At 45.2% G+C, this 15,780-nt stretch overlaps 1 protein-coding gene across 7 annotated transcripts in view; it reads right to left on the bottom strand.

Annotated features, from left to right (window-relative positions):
* The window catches only part of PPP1R12B (protein phosphatase 1 regulatory subunit 12B), a 222,102-nt gene that overhangs the window by 14,132 nt on the left and 192,190 nt on the right, over window positions 1-15,780 (bottom strand). For 5 of the 7 annotated variants that reach the window (XM_073217141.1, XM_073217144.1, XM_073217143.1 and 2 more), the window contains 5 exons: window positions 12,172-12,188; window positions 8,759-8,903; window positions 7,712-7,816; window positions 4,562-4,615; window positions 3,205-3,255 (listed from right to left, as the gene is read on the bottom strand). In XM_073217141.1, the coding sequence (XP_073073242.1) occupies window positions 3,205-3,255; window positions 4,562-4,615; window positions 7,712-7,816; window positions 8,759-8,903; window positions 12,172-12,188 (372 nt within the window). Of the gene's footprint in view, window positions 1-1,952; window positions 2,552-3,204; window positions 3,256-4,561; window positions 4,616-7,711; window positions 7,817-8,758; window positions 8,904-12,171; window positions 12,189-15,780 lie in introns of those variants that run through there. The other 2 variants (XM_073217140.1, XM_073217142.1) reach the window with 1 other exon arrangement.

Below are 15,780 nucleotides of genomic sequence, written 5' to 3' on the forward strand. Positions count from 1 at the left end.
CCCCCTAAGGGAGCCTCCTAGGGAACGATACTGAAGTCAGGAACTATGCAAGTGACTCAGGCTGACATGTGAGTACAAGCAGACGGAGGTGGAAGAATGTGGAAGTTACCAGCATGAGGGAGAGGCAGGAGACAACCAGGTGGGCTGTTCACAGGGAGCAGTAAGGAAAACAGGCACAACGAGGAGACGGAGAGGGGGACGGGGTACTGAGCAGGGTGGGTGAAGGCAGGGCTTAGGGGCAGGAGCAGCTAGTGATATTTCCAGAGTAAGTAAAATAAAAATTCCAAGACCAGTCTACAAGAGGATTGCTGCTGGGCCTCTCTTATTCAAGGACCTGGGAAAGGAAGAGGACGAGGTCTGAAAAGGAGGCTGATGCTGAATGGAGGATGCAGTAGAAAAGTAGCCAGGCCTCATGTGGGCACGTCCCAGGACCAAGTGCAGACCTACGCTGACATGCACACCTGTCAGAGGCTGGCCTACAGTCCTACTCCAATCCAGGATCCAGGTGGAGTTTCTCCAGGGAGGAATTCATAAATACCTTTCCAAGCAAAGGCCAGAATGGCACAACTCACGTCACAACCGTGGAGCCCCACAAACATCTGAGGGAGCCCATCTCATGGGTTCCCATCTTACGTGGCTTTTATGCTTCCTTTGCCAGAGTCACTTTCTGTCCTTGAGCACCTACTAGACTTTAGGACTCACAGGAGGTCAGCCCTCAACCTGCTCCCTACAGGTTGCTCCAGGGTTGAGCATCTGTATAAAATGATACACAAGCAGCACAGGGTCCAACTGGTTCTTAGCATTACTGAGTCCCCACTGGACAGGACAGTTACCTATAGTGTTGGCTGGCTACCTGGAAAGGACACACAGATTTTGGCTACTGAGCACAGAGATGCTGGTCCCTGTAAAATACAGTCTGGAGTCATGAAGGGCATGACAGCTAATCAAGCACTTCCTTAGACTCCTTTAGGGCCAGGCACACCAACTTTATGATGTTTGTATGGACATATCTGAAGGTTTTGCCTCCAGAGAAGGTACAGACACAAACATAAAACTGGTGCTGATGGGGGACACCCCCCCTTAGTCCTCCAGGGGAAGCTGGTTGGTTTGTAAACCTGGTATTAGGCTTTGGTTTGAGCAAAGGCTGTTTAGGGGCCTTAGAACTTATAGGTTCTTCTTCTCCACTTGGCTCCGTTGTTGGTAACAGAGGACAGTGGCGTGGGTGTTTGGTAACTAAGAAAAAAAAATTCAGTTTCACCTCAGCATACCTACTGGTTTGGGTCCTAAATAGTCATGATCTGGCTCCACTTGATGATCTAAACAACTGAATTTGAAGTTTTCTGGCAAATGACTTAGGGCTGAGGGAGCAAACGCCTTTATGCATTATAACCTCTGCTGAGGAAAGAAAAGAACTCATGACCTAGTTTAGGAAGCCACAGCTCAGGATAAGAAGACAGACAGAAATATGTAAGCATGTCTCAAGCAACTAGTACCACTGAAGGGGCTCCCATATTTGCTGATTTAGAATTGGAATAGAAATACAAAAGGACCTCAATGGCTCTGCTTTTGAACGTTCTGGGTCTTTGTGTGAGGGCCTGAGTGGATGTCACAGACAGTTCTGTGACTAGTGGGTATGGGTTGGCTTTGGGTTTCTGGGTACTCATTAGAAGGCACCAGCTTTGGCCTCATTTATATGCTGCTGATCGGTACTTAGGCGATTTCTTAATGAGCATAACTGACAGCTGCCTAACAGCAGAGAATAGGTGGCATAACTCAAGGGGCTTCAACCATGGAGGTGCCCCCAGTGCAAGCCAGAGCTGGGGGTGCAGTTCAGCCCCACTGACATCCTGCTCCAAAGGGGAGAGAACGCATCTGTACGGTAGGTGAGGTGGGTTTGGAAAAACCACAGGATGGAGAAGCTAGTGTCGTTAGGTCATACTGTTTTTACCATCTCAGGAGAATCAACCTTTTATTATTTCTACTTGCTGTTTAAATCAACTTGAAAGATCACTGTTTGAGATACAAGTAGGTCCTGACTGAAATTCTTCGAGAATGTGAGCAGTTCAGCCTCGGGGTGGTGAACACAGAGTGTGCAGGCAGGACTTGCCGGCGCTCCTTCCTTCTGGAATTGCAGGGCCACAGGACTGTGAGCACTGGTTCTGGGGTAAACTTTGGTCTTGTGCGTCCTAAAAAAATCTTCTCAGCAAATCTTTTTAGGCCACTGGCACAATGAATGTCTCTCCCAAAGTGCTCCTGTTGCCTGTTAGGGCTGCTTGCTCACAGAGGGACATCTGAGGACCTGCCTCACTGCCCTCCAGGGCTTCTGGTTCCCAGAGGAACACTTTGTATCTATAGCCGTTAAAGTAAGATCCTGAAGAAAGCAAAAAGGCTGGGCAAGTGCTAACCAACTGTGGGCGTGTGGCATCACGCACCGCAGGGCTCCGATGCTCCAGGGCCACACCCGGGTGGCTCTCCTGAGTGGCTCTATACCCCCTTTCCACAGCAAGGAGCAGATTCCTTTGGGTAGCATGCCAGTTCCTGACTCTCGAACCTGCCCAGGATGGCAACTGGTCATTAAATTGGCTAACGGAGGTGATGGTCACTGCAGGTCATGGTGAGGGGAGAGAGAACAGCGAGCCATGAGCGTAACTGGTGGCACGAGCTCATTCTAGGTAGAGGTGCCAAATACGACTATTTCAGGAGAAATGGACTGGGGTAGGAACTCAATATGTGAATCAATCTTCTGCTGCAGAATGACTCAAACTGTGTTCTTTCTAGCAAAGGGCTGAGATGCGGACGAACGAGGGAGGAAAGCATCTGGCTGTGCTAAGAATTCCTGGACACCCAACCCGAGGCCTAGAGAGACTGCTCAGCATTCTCGTCTAGACCCTTGACAGTGAAGCCACTGCTTGGGAAACCTTGAAAGAACAAGTGGGGTTTGTCTCCAGCCTGCTAGAGGCCCCCCTGAAACCGAAGGCATTATCTGTTCCCAGAAAGGCTCTGAGGGGCCTCCAGGGGATGTCGTGTGGACGCAGCCTGCGCAGTGGCTGAGGACACGCGCTCGCCTCCCCTCATCCATCATCTCTTCTTGAGGGAGTTGAGTGTGTGGTGAAATTTGGAGGGGCAGGCCTAGGCTCATCCGCCCAGCCCTGGCGGTCGTTTGGGGAACAGGCACACAAAGGGTGAAAGGAAATCTCTCCATACCTTCATCTCTTCCTCCATCTCCGACATCTTCCGCTCCAAGGCTCGCCTCTCCTGTTTAAAAACAATGAGACCACTGAACATTTATCAGGTTTAGAAAGCAGTCCAAATGCTGCCTTCCCAGCTGCCACGTGATCAGCAGCTCCACGACTCAGGGAAATCTTAAGCAGGAGATGCCAGCACTATGTGATGCTGCCACTGGTGGGATGGAACTACGTCACCGACAACAGTCACATCATCCAAATCTTCCGGACAATTAGAAGATAATGGGGAAGCAACTGGTTAATATGCAGACAGAACAAGACCAAGGCACTCTGAGCAATTCGGGGGATTGAAGATTTCATAGAATTTTAAATGACTGCAAGTGATCAGGACCCTTGATCTCTAATAACAAGAAGGCATCGTAACCTTCAGCAATGCCCCCCACCCCAATTCCTAGGGACTGCTTTTCTCACGCTGGGGAGCAGCTGGTCAGAAGGCAAACAGCATTGTCTGTGGAGAAACAGCCCTGCCGCAATCCCATTTCTCTCACCCAGTAACTGACTGCTGATTCGGCCTGAACCCAGTGAAGATTCCTTGGTTAGACGAGATATCAAGGAGGTTCTGTTGGAGGCCAAGGGAATAAAATATAAAACTTGGCTGCTTTCCAAATTAAACAGGAGAGATGGGAAAATATACTCCTAGGGTCAAATCAAAGGTAGGGGACAGCAATAAATCTGAGTTTTCCTTAATCCAAGAATATTCAGAATGCAGTAGGAAGGAGGTCAGCAATTAAACCAGAAATCCTCCCCCCAGTCAGAGAGAATGAAAGACTCTGCTGGCTCCTAAATCAATGGCAGAGGGTCCTGCTCAAAGCTTTCTTTCTGTTCAAGGTGAAGGGAAGGGTAAAGAAGCCTTGGTCGTGTGTGTGCGTGTGTGTGCGTGCATGCATGTGCGTGTGCGTGCGTGCGTGTGCATGTGCTTGTGTGTGCGCGTGTGTGCGTGCATGCATGTGCGCGCGTGTGTCTGCGTGTGCGCGCGCGCACGTGTGTGCGTGTGTGTGTGCATGTGTGTGTGCGTGTGCGTGTGTGTGTGCAGGCAGTTCTGCTCTGAGGCAGAACCAATGTACGGAATGACCTTCCAAGGACCTTCCCACCCTGAGCCTGGAATATGTGAACGGCACTGACCCTCTGAGGAAGCCAAAGGGACTAGCGATCAAACTGCCGTCCAGAGTCGGCCAAAAAGAATTTATCACCAAGCTGGGAATGGAACGTGGCAGAACGCCCTCCTTCTTAAGACGAACTTTTTCCATTGGCATGAACAACAAAGTTATAGAAACTCAGAAAGAGATGAAACAGAGGAGAAAGAGACACACACATACCCGTTTCTCCATCTCCAGCACAGACGACCGGTCAGAGGCCTTCTCCTGCTTCTGCTAGAGCCAACGGAAGGGACATGGCGTTACTTCAGTTGTCCCAGGGCCAGAAGAAGGCCGGTCTAGTTGAGCTTCACCATCAGACACCCAGAAATAGACACCACCATAGCAGGGGCCCCTAAAAAACAGATTCTGGTAGATCTCTAAGCCTAATATTATTGCCTCTGAAGTTTGCAGGATTCCCACTGGGGAGGGGAAGGCAGTAGTAACACTCTGACATCTACAACAGTCAGAAACACAAAGACATCACCACAACACACACACACACACAGGAACACCTGCTAGAGGTCTTCAGTGCCAACTACCTTCCCATTACCTCACCACTCCCACCCTCTTCTTTCATGTGAGTAACTCACAACCCGGAGGAAAGGACAGTGGCTTTTCTTCCTGAAGAGGCTGGGACTCGTGAGCTGGAGTGTCTGAGCCCCATGCACTCACCTGAGCTCTCCTGTGCACTCGGTTCCGCTTGGGGAGCCGAGGCCATCTCTCTTTGAGAGCAGTGGCGTCACAGTTCCACTCTGTCTGTTTTATATACTGGGCTTCCAGGGAAGGTAAGTTTTTGTTTGAGTAAAAGATTAGAACTTTACTTCAGGTCATCTTTTGATTTTCAATATAAATTTTGCAGAGGGGCCAAAAAGATTTAGCTCCCACAGCTAATAAGTAGAGTGACTTCATGTAATGACTCTTAAACAGGGTAAGGGAATGAGTCCTTAAGTTCCCTCTGGCCTCAGCACCAGAGAATTAGACAGAATTTCTTACATTCCATAGAATTTAATAAGTACAAGGTGATTATTTTTATTTTGCCTATTACCATGCACAGGCCATTTAATAAATGCAGACATTACGCTGGTCTTCTCACAGAGGTTTCTTTTTAAAGAAAATTAAGGAAAAGCTAAAACTAACAGTATAACTTGAATTTCTGGCTCTTGTCCTGGGCTTTCACTTCTGTTCTGAAGATCATGGCTGTCTGCCTTTACGATGAATCTACTACGAAGCAGAAGTTAAAGAAAAAAGGCAGAAATAGATCCTGTAGCATGTTTATGTCCTCACAAGTCTCTCTTCCCTAAGCCTGAGAAGCACAGAAGCTGTGATGATTTCACTGTTTTCACTTAGTTCACTCATACAAAATAAACTTAACTTAGTTCCCTTCTACAAAGAATTGGTTTGTTTTTTTAATCTTTACCCCCATAGAGTTTGGGTGAACCTTTTATGTAAAAACGTTACGTGTGTCCATGTGGTAACTGTCTCCCTACAAATGTGTGAGGCTAACGGGCCCTCCTCCAACCACTGTCCTGCCAAATGACTCCATTTTTGGTAAATAGCAGAGACTTAGTTTGTAGCATCACTACTTCTGAATTTCAACAGCTTGTAGTTGGCAAAACTAAGTATATTCGACACCCCAGCAGAGTAGTTGGTTAGCAAGTGGATGCTTTTCCCCAGTGACTGGAAAGGCTGATTTTATTTTCAATGTCCTCTGTGCAAGCTGATGTCGGCAGCCTGTCAGACTGCTTGCTGCTCTGAAGCACTGGCGTGAGGAAAAGCCAGGAACCTGTAAAGGGCATGAAATGTGCTGTCCGAGCCTCTGCTGGGGAAAGAGTGGCAAGCAGGTGGGTCCCCTTGTGGCTCCTCACATGACTCTGCCCTGATTCTCTGTAAAACAGCCCATACTACCTGATGAGAACCAGCACATGATCTGTATTTGTTAACCACTGCCAATTTGTGACACTGGTCAGAATAAAAATTGGCCGCAGATACCTTCTGAGGGTCTACCGTGAAAAGCACATTTTGCCTGGCTCAGAAATGGTGGGGTCAAAGAGCCTGTAAGGTCCACAGCCTTGTGGCAAGTTATACCTAAGTGTGCATATATTTTTTGTTTTCATATTGAGACTTATGTTCCTTGTTCCACTAAATCGCTTTAAGCCCAGTTGTCACCTGTGCTTCAGTAGGTCTTAGAAACTCCCAGCACTAGAGCCACACTCAGCTACTATAACCAGGCAAAGTGGGGTGCCTCTTCCAGACTGGCAGGCAGCTCACAGGATGGGTCACCCATTTTGTGGCCTTCTCCAGAAAATGTGGGTGTCCTGGCTGTCCTGCTGGGATCCCTGCAGTTTTGGGGTCCTGTCTTGCAAGTGTTGGCACCCCCTTGCTCACCCCATTCCAGAAGGGTTGTGACAATATGTTCAGAGGATACTCCACCCCTCTCCCGGCCAAACCCCACGCAGCAGCCCTAGCATTTCAGTCTTTCCTTTGGGTGATATCATACAGCCAGAACAACTAGGCATCTCTGGTTTTCATTTATGCTTTCCTCGTAAAAAGTCATTTTTACCTCAGTTTAGCTTTCAAAATTCTTAGTCCCCAGGCATTCCAGGAGGGCAATAACTCAACAGGTTTCCTGTTCACTCAGCAATAACCTCAGACAGCACTGGCTTCAGCTTGCAGCTGGCAGGGTTTGTTTCACTGGGAAAGAGGCTATTACCTCAAAGCATTGCCTAATTAAATCAGGCCTGGCGGTAAAAGGAAATGATTTATCTGGTCTTTCTGTCACTAATGTTCCTAATTCCTAGGCCTAAAGACAGTGGTGGCTTGGGGAGGTAACATACGCCACAGGACAGAATCTCTGCACTGGGACTCGATCCTGTGTTGTAATGAAACCCTGCCCTTGATCGTTACATGACCCAAGCAAACCACTCGTTCGCTAGGCCTGCTTTATGCCTTTCTGCACTAGGTTTAATAGTGTCTTGCTCAGCCCTCTCTAGGAGGTGACGTGTAGATAAACTGAACTGAAATATGATAAGTAAAACAGGAGACTTTATCTAGGACTAACCCTGTTAACATGGGTTGATACTTTTCTACTGAGAAAAAAGCAGATAATCCATGATATTAATCAGCAGCATTCAGGCCAGCAGGAATTGTTCACTGAACTATCAACTTCCCACTTTAAGTGCTGATTGAACCCTCAATTCAAATTAGAATCTGTGAGGCCTCTACCTCCCCGCCTCGGAGGAGGGCCAGGCGCGCCTCCGCCTTACCTCCCACCGCTGGGTCAGCGCGGCTCCGCCCATTCGGCCGCGTCACCAGCTGCTTCTTCCCCCTTACCTGGGCCGCCCTCTCAAGCTTGGACTTTACATCTGCCAGCTCCAGCTGGGCCTCCTGAAGTTTCGTTTTCAGTTTTTGGTTTTCAGTCAGGGCACTCTCATAGAGCTGGGGTGAGGAGGAAAGGGAACCAGGTCAGCTAATCGGCAGGGCTCCAGGATTCGGACCCACGCGGTCTCATCACATGGGGAGGCCCAGGGCTCTCTGCTCCAAACCACCATCGTGGGGCAGATGGGGAAGACGGAGGAAGTCTAGGAAACAACACACTCTGCCATCTGGTCTTGTGCTTCTTAACATCAGTGCAGTCCCAGGGGCCGAACACAGAGAATACTGCTCCAATTTCAATACTGTTCATCTCGGGGGCTGGGGGGCAGGTGGTGAGCAGGGGATAGTCATTCCATTTTCTCCTACAGGGCATTTGCATTGCTTAAAAATGTTGTTTGCATGCAAAAGAGAATATTTTCTTGGAGCCAGCCTAGTGTGTGTATTATCAAGTTCTGCTTAACAAAATAAACATTTTCTTAACGAAAACGTTTTTTCCTTGGCATCTCAAGCACTTGAAAGAGAAGGTGTTCAAGGCCCCTGGAGCTGGGTGCTCTGCTGCAAGAGGCCAAGGGAGCTGCGCAACGATTAAAACCCCTCCCCCCGGATCATCACTGCTGCCTCCTTTCAGCGCGGAGTATTCGGTCGGTAGCCACGGGACCTCGGTCAACTATCTGGTATCCGGGCCTCTGATGCAGGGCCCGTCCCATGGTTCTCCGGGGCTCACACAAACAGCATGACTTTTATATCCTCTTTCTATAATTCTTCATTCTTTTCCTACACCTCTAAACGTCTGACTCAAGGCACTAAAAACAATACATGGGGTCTTATTTCGCTGGCAGAGAGGTAGAACAAACCAGGAAAACTGGGAGGAACCGTTACTATTTATCATTTACGCACCCTTCATTCTGCTTCATCGGAAATACACTCACTTTCTTCACACTGGGGAAAAGGTTGAGAGGCTTATGTGTTATAATCCAAGAACAGGAAATCGAAAAAAGACCCTACTTTTTTATAATCCTTGTTGCTGTCCTCTTCCACACGGCCGGTCAGGGTGGCCAGGCGGGCCTCCCGGGCCTCCCGGCGGGCTCTTGCTGAAGCCCGGTCACCATAAGAATCACTGGTTGTAGGGTTACTACCTCCCGATTCCAACCTGCAGGAGACACATTAAAGGTGAAAACTGGTGTTAAGAACAAAGAGGTAGGGGGAAGGCAATTTAAGCATGTAAGCATGGTTTTCTAGGAAGCACTTGAGAGTTCTGGCCAGAAGCGACGCACAACATTCCTTCCTTGAATCCCTCTCAGCTGGCATTCTCGGACCTCACGGCTGAGCTGCGCCAACTTGAGGAAGGAGGCTGCTGTATGCCAAGAACGGAGCTTACTTGAAAAACTGGTGGTTTGGACCCATGAGCTGACTTAAATCTCAGAGCTTTTCAAATTAGTTTAGGGTTGAACAGCTTCCTTCTAGAGTGTGCTTTTAAAAGCAGAAGTTTCTTAGATCCCAATGGCTCATGGAAAATATTCCAATGGCCTCTCAATGAATCAGAAACACATGGACTTGGTGTTCTGAGCTGAAGGTGAGTGAGGGACTGATGGCAGCCAGACCATGGTACTTATGCTTGCCAGGCGCACTGCGGCGCCATGGGCACCTGACGTTTCAGGGACACCACAACAGTGCCAAACAGCTGGTTTTCTACCCCCCTGTCCATGTTTCACATCCAGACTGTTATGCCTGTGACTGGGAGTTCTACATCTTTTAGCAATCAGGCTCTCAGTTGATGGTGGTTTTTTTTTCCAATACTGGTTAAGTCACCTCCATGGAAGGGTCTCTCAGCTGATCACCTGTTGAAGTGTACAACTATCAGTCACCCTGATCCTTAACACTGGTTTCGACTGCTCTTGACTCTGCTCTTTGCAAACTAAAATGTGGCGTGTGAAACCGCTGCGTATAAACCAGCCCTGTGGACCCTACATGCCTGAACTGGGGGGGCTTTAAGAGCCACAGCTGTGAGACTTCCACCTGATGTCTGTCCCGTGCAGCTCCTGCCGAAGCTGGGGGCAGGGGGCCAGGATAAGCGTTAGGAGGGGTAGAAGGGTGAGAGGGATGACACGGGGGGAGGGGTGGGTGGCAAAGTGCCTGGTGACGCTGACAGCCCCATTTTTCTTACAGAGACGCCGAGTCCTATAACATTCTTCACAACAGTTTTTATCTTCTTATACTAAAAAAAAAATTTTGTACATAGAGATCTCTATATGGACTTCCCTGATTACCAAAGCAATACTGGCATGCAGAAAAATTTTAGTACCAAAGTGCTCTAAAATAGAAAATAAGTCACCCCATAATCCTGCCCAAGAAATAACCATTATTTATTAACAATTTACAATTTAGTTCATATCCTTGCAGGATGTTAAACACATAAATATGCTAAAAAATGTATTTCTATAAATACAATCAGATAATACATTCTGCTTTCTAACTTTTCCTGCTCCCCTCTACACCTGCCACTATGACCGTAGGCATCTCATCATGTAAGGAAAAGCAGACTTGCCCCTTTTTTTTTAAATGACAGTGTAGTCCTCCATTGTATGGCTGTATGATAATTCATCTTCTATTGATACGTACTTACATTGTTTTGAATATTTTAGTTACTATAAATAATGCTACAATGAGAAGTCAGGTATAAATCTTAGTGCATTTGTCCAATTATTTTCAAAGGACAAGATCTTAGGAGTGGCACTGTTCGGTCAGGGGCATATGTATTTTAAATGTTGATATACATAGACTGCCCTCCAGAGAGGTTTAATCCTTTCCACTCCAACAGAAGAAATATCTCGTTGTTAATTTTAATATTTTTAAATCGTTAAGGAGGTTCAATATCTTCGGTCAATTATCTTTGTTTCTGAATTGCTTATTCATAGCCTTTGTTGATCTTTTTCTTGTTACATTGTGGGAGTGCCCTATACAGTAAGGCTTTCAAAACTAACATAGGTGGCAAATATTTTTTCCCACTTCAATTTTATCTCTGTTTATGGTCTCTTTTCCTAGCAGAGATTTAAATCTTTATTTCATTAAATTTGATAATTTTTACCTTTAAGATATCATGCTTGGGAAAGTCTTTTCCATAAAAAGATCATAGAATATTCTCTTCCACTACTTTTGCAGTAATCTGGGGGTGGTTTTGCTTTTTTGTTTTGTGTTTTGTTTTTGGGTGTGGCTCGAGGAGAAGGATCTATTTGCCTAAATAGAGGGCCAGCTGTCCCATTGATCAGTTATTAAATAATTCTTTTCCCACTGAGTTGAAAAGTCATCTTATTAAATATATGACTTTTGGGGGCTATCTATTGTGTTCCATCAATATCTTTGTTTATTCTTGAACTAGTAACTCATTGCTTTAATTACTACAATCTTATAGCATATTTTGAAACTTGTAGGAAAAGTTTCTTTTCATAAATAGCCATTATAATGTAACAGAGTTCACAAAAAATTAACTATAGCAAAATACCACTTGCCACCAATTTTATAAAACTAATTTTCTGCTAGGTTAAATGTAAATTATTTATCCTCTGCTGGTGCTGGGTGAGAGGGTATGCAGAGGGAGACCACATGTTAACTTGTACATGTTAAAATATATGGATAAGGTACAACCAGGTCAATTATCAAACAAATTATGAGCCTCATCTGCCCAACGCTATTCCGTGACTACATCTTCCCTCAATCTCTTCTTAATTTCTCCATCAGAGGAAGAATGAGAAAAGGAGAGATTCAAACTTCTGGCTCCACAGTCTCTATTATTTTTAGTTTTATTTCTCAGGAAGATCAGTTTTGTACCTTAGATCCTAGGTGAAAAAGTACAGAGAATCATTCCCCAAACTGATATGCTTCCTTGATTTTTTAGCAATTGTGAAACGTCTTTATTTTACTCAGTGAATTATTACTGAACACCATCTAGGTACAAGGAGTTGTGCTGGACCCACTATTAAATGACAGTATTTAAACTCACTCTCACTTCAGGCATCTATTCTCCAATGAAGTCTTCCCCGGATCACCAGCCTGGGTTACCTGCCTCTTCTCTCTGCCCACAGCTCCTGCACATCCTTGTACCGCGGCAGTCCCCATGACAGTATCTTACTCATGTTGTTTCCCTAGCACAGTGCCTTGTACACTGGTGCCCTAAGCAAATTAATGTGGTAAAAGTATACAAAATGAACTGGAAGGAGAATCTGGAGGCAGGAAGGGTGAGTTGAAAAGCTATGGTGTTACTTCTCACGGGAGATAATAAAAGTATGAATTGTGGTGGTTGTGGAAGTGAAAGGGAAGGACAGGCTGCGAGAAGTACTACTATACTATATAAAGTTAAGTTTAACTAGACATGCATTGACTCACAAGTATTAAGCATGCATATAAACAGAGAAAGTTCTTACCTAGAAAGTCTTTCATGCTAGAGAAAGGAAGAGACAAAACAAAACAAAACCAGCATTAGCAAGAGACTAATAATTATTATTTCCACTTATAAATGTACTTTCCAATCAGATATCTCAACTTCACAGTTGGAGGCAGGGTACAACTTAAGAAAAGCAACTCAATGACTGCACACAAGGTTACTTAGGTCTAGTTCACACTTCTCTGGATTCCATGATTCACTAGATTTCAGACGTCTTTTTAAACTGGAAGTAAGCAAAATGTAAAATGATCAAAAACTGCCCCCTCCACCCTGCAACTAACCATCGCTGGGTTCTAGGAGTGACTGCCTCTTTGCAATGTTTAGCCTCTCTGGATCTCAATATCCATTCTATGAATTTCCTTCAGTTCACAAATGCCCAACCCTACCCTGAGTGAATACTGCAATTTACAAATATTAGAACTCAGGACACTGCCTGACTTTCTCCCAGATCTCTAGTGAAAGCAGAAGAGTGAGGGTTGGGGGGAGAGGGGAAGTCCCATCCTGGTCCCTAGGATGTTGTTAAAAATTTTTGAAGAATAAGAAAGAACTCTGAGGTCCCAGAAGAAAGGAGTTTTATGGATACAAACTGCAAGCTTGGTTACCTATGGTCATTGTAAACCAACAACAAAAAATTATTATATACGTGTTTTACATTTGTTTTTTTAATCATAGATGTCTTACCCTCTTCACTTTTTTTAAAAGACCTCAGGCAAGTAAAAACTCCAGTTGATTGAATATATTTACTTATTTCCTCTTTTGAACAACAAAATCCTCAGACAGACAAAAGCAGGAAAAAGAGAAACAAGGGCCTAATGCCCTGCACACTGAATGCTGAATCCTTGAATCCTTGAAATACCAGGAGTCACTCAATGCCACTGCTTTGCTGAAGCACTGAACTGTCCCTGGGAGCCAGCGGTTTGTCAGCAAGCACAGTGGGATAGCCCAGTACACGACACCCTAAAGCTGTCCACAGGAAGTACGGTGTGACAGCACAGCTGACTGAAGAGGGACTGAGCAGGTGATCTTGGTAAAAGGTGGCTCTTCTCCATGGAATTCTCTCTAAATCAGGGTTTATATTCATCAGAATTCTCTCATGTGCTTTTTCAAAATGCGTTCATACATTCTAAGCTCAATCTTTGGAGATTCTCTTTCAAAGGGTCTAGAGTAGGGCCTTCTTACACATACTGTGAGAAGTGCCCCAGGAGGTTCTGTTGTATAGGCCCACTAAGCACCACTGCATCAAACAAGGCCTTTTAATGTGAGTATTACAGGGGGTGGATAGCCAGACATGAGCAGGGTGGGGGTTGGGGACTTTGGCTGGTGTTTACATTCAGTTAGATGCTTGTATGTATTCTAAACATTCCGTGTAAACTGTTCTCAGGGGATGTGGGGAGGGAGGGTATAGACACCAGAACTGCCAGAACTGACTGCTTCCAACATGGAGGAGCAGTGACCCTGACTTCACCACAAAGTACTTATCTGCTCATCAGTATACTAAAAATCACACCCCTTGGCACCAGGACAGTTCTGAGAGTGACCCTCAAAAGACAAAAAGAGGGTGTTTCCCAGAAATCCCCTCCCACTCCAAGAAAACCCCACCTAACCTGATGAGTATTCCACCTCTGCTTCAACTCCAGCTATAAGACCACTGAACCTGAACCCCATGAGCTGTTCACCTCTGGGGCATGCCTGCACTCCCTCCTGGAGTGTGTACTTCGCCTTCTTAAACTGCTCTTTGCTTGTACTTGCATGACCGGCTTGTGAATTCCTTCCCCATCAGTCAAGAACCCTCCCACGAGTTGAGGTCTTACCTAGCAGGCAAGGAGACCTCCCCAGACTGGATTGCCCACACCATGAGGACACGCCCCATTTGAGATGGGGGAGTCAGTAGGAAAAGTATATGGTGCATCTTTAATGTTCTCACACACTTAGAGTTGAGTATTCTAAAATTTGCGAATCTGGAATTTATGAATTTGCCTGTCTCACTTTTTTAACTGATCTTCAGTGAGAATCATATGCATATCCCACACTATCAATTACTACTTTATCAATATTAAGGGTTTTTTGCCTCTTGAAGGAGCTCTTATTCAAAAAGCCCTAAATTTTAATCACCTCTCAATAATTACTTAATACATAAAAACACTTCAAGTGTATTCAAGTAAAACTGAAATGTTAGAATGTTGGCGATATCCATTCACCAGCCTTGTGATAAGATCTAGCCTTTATGGCATCTGAGTGAATTAAAATTCACAACCCAGGAAAACTAAATTATGACATGCCAAAGATTCTGGGAAGGGATGTGATGGCTGGACTGAGCTCTAACTTTGGCTCTGACATCTTCCAGCTATGGGACCTTACCAAGGGCAAGAATTAAACGAAAATTACAAGGAGGTGCTCTCTTAAAACGTCAGGTTCCTCTCCTGCCCTATTCCTTTTCTCCTCCTTTCACTTTTTTTTGTTGTAAAAATACTAAATTGGTTGTTGATTCCCATTAAAGTAGCAAGGTTATCTAGGACTCTGGACACAGGGAATCCAGCTCAGATGCAACCGAATGAAACAGTAATTTAGGAGACCATTTACTTTCTCTCACTGCTCCTAGGCAAAACATCCTTTTTCAAACTATCATCCATGTGGGAGGACCATACTTTATAGTCTCTCCAAAGATGGGCGTTCTACAACCTCCCTCAGGTATGGAAAACGACTCTTTCATAATCAAACTGGCCTGCCTTGTGCCTTCTTTTTCATCCTCCTATTGAAATAAAAAGCCCACTTCCGCCTGGTGTACACAGGATGAAACTGGATTAACTTAACTGACAAATCATGTCTGTTCATTGATTTTGTTATTCCTAAAATATCAGACCTCACTTGAAAATGTTTCTTCTTTGTATATATCTAATGTTGGGTAAGATTTTAGCTATATCATCAGCTTTAAATTCTGCTGTGTAGGCCCTGGCAGTTGTCTCTATAGTGAAGAAAGAGCTTTTTTTTTTTTCACTAAGACAGAGAGATTAGGATTTTACCAGGTATTAGTTGGGTAAGACTGATAATATATGCATGTGAGCTTAACTCCCTGCATCCAAAGTCCTTTGATATTTGATATATATATATATCTCAAAGCATGCAAACCATTTCCGTTGATTATTCCCATACAAATGACATGCAATTAACCTTTTCATTTCAAATGGTCTGAAAGTACTATAAAGCTATTATGCCCTGTCATCACAACCAAGGAAGTTCTATTATGTGACGGTACAGTGTAGCCATGTGTAGTATGGCCTCCAGGGAGGAGGCTGATATAAAATACAAACATTTAAGAACTTAGAAACACAAAAAAATAGGTTAGCACCACCAAGCAGCAATCAGAAAAAATCCACAGATTCCTGGATATGAACAGGCAGGTTCCACATAGTTTTCAAGGGGCCTAAATTCATTTTTCCACAGATGACAGCATGTGGGGAAAGGTGCTCAAACTTGGGATTGCCACACCAGTTCCTGCCCCTACAGGCACACTGCAGATGTTTCCTAAAGATAGCCACCTAAGCTGATGAATGACACTCTTATTTCTGCTTGCCAGGAGTAACTAAAAGCA

Source organism: Manis javanica, chromosome 11 (genome assembly GCF_040802235.1).
Source record: "Manis javanica isolate MJ-LG chromosome 11, MJ_LKY, whole genome shotgun sequence".
Classification (NCBI taxonomy): domain Eukaryota; kingdom Metazoa; phylum Chordata; class Mammalia; order Pholidota; family Manidae; genus Manis; species Manis javanica.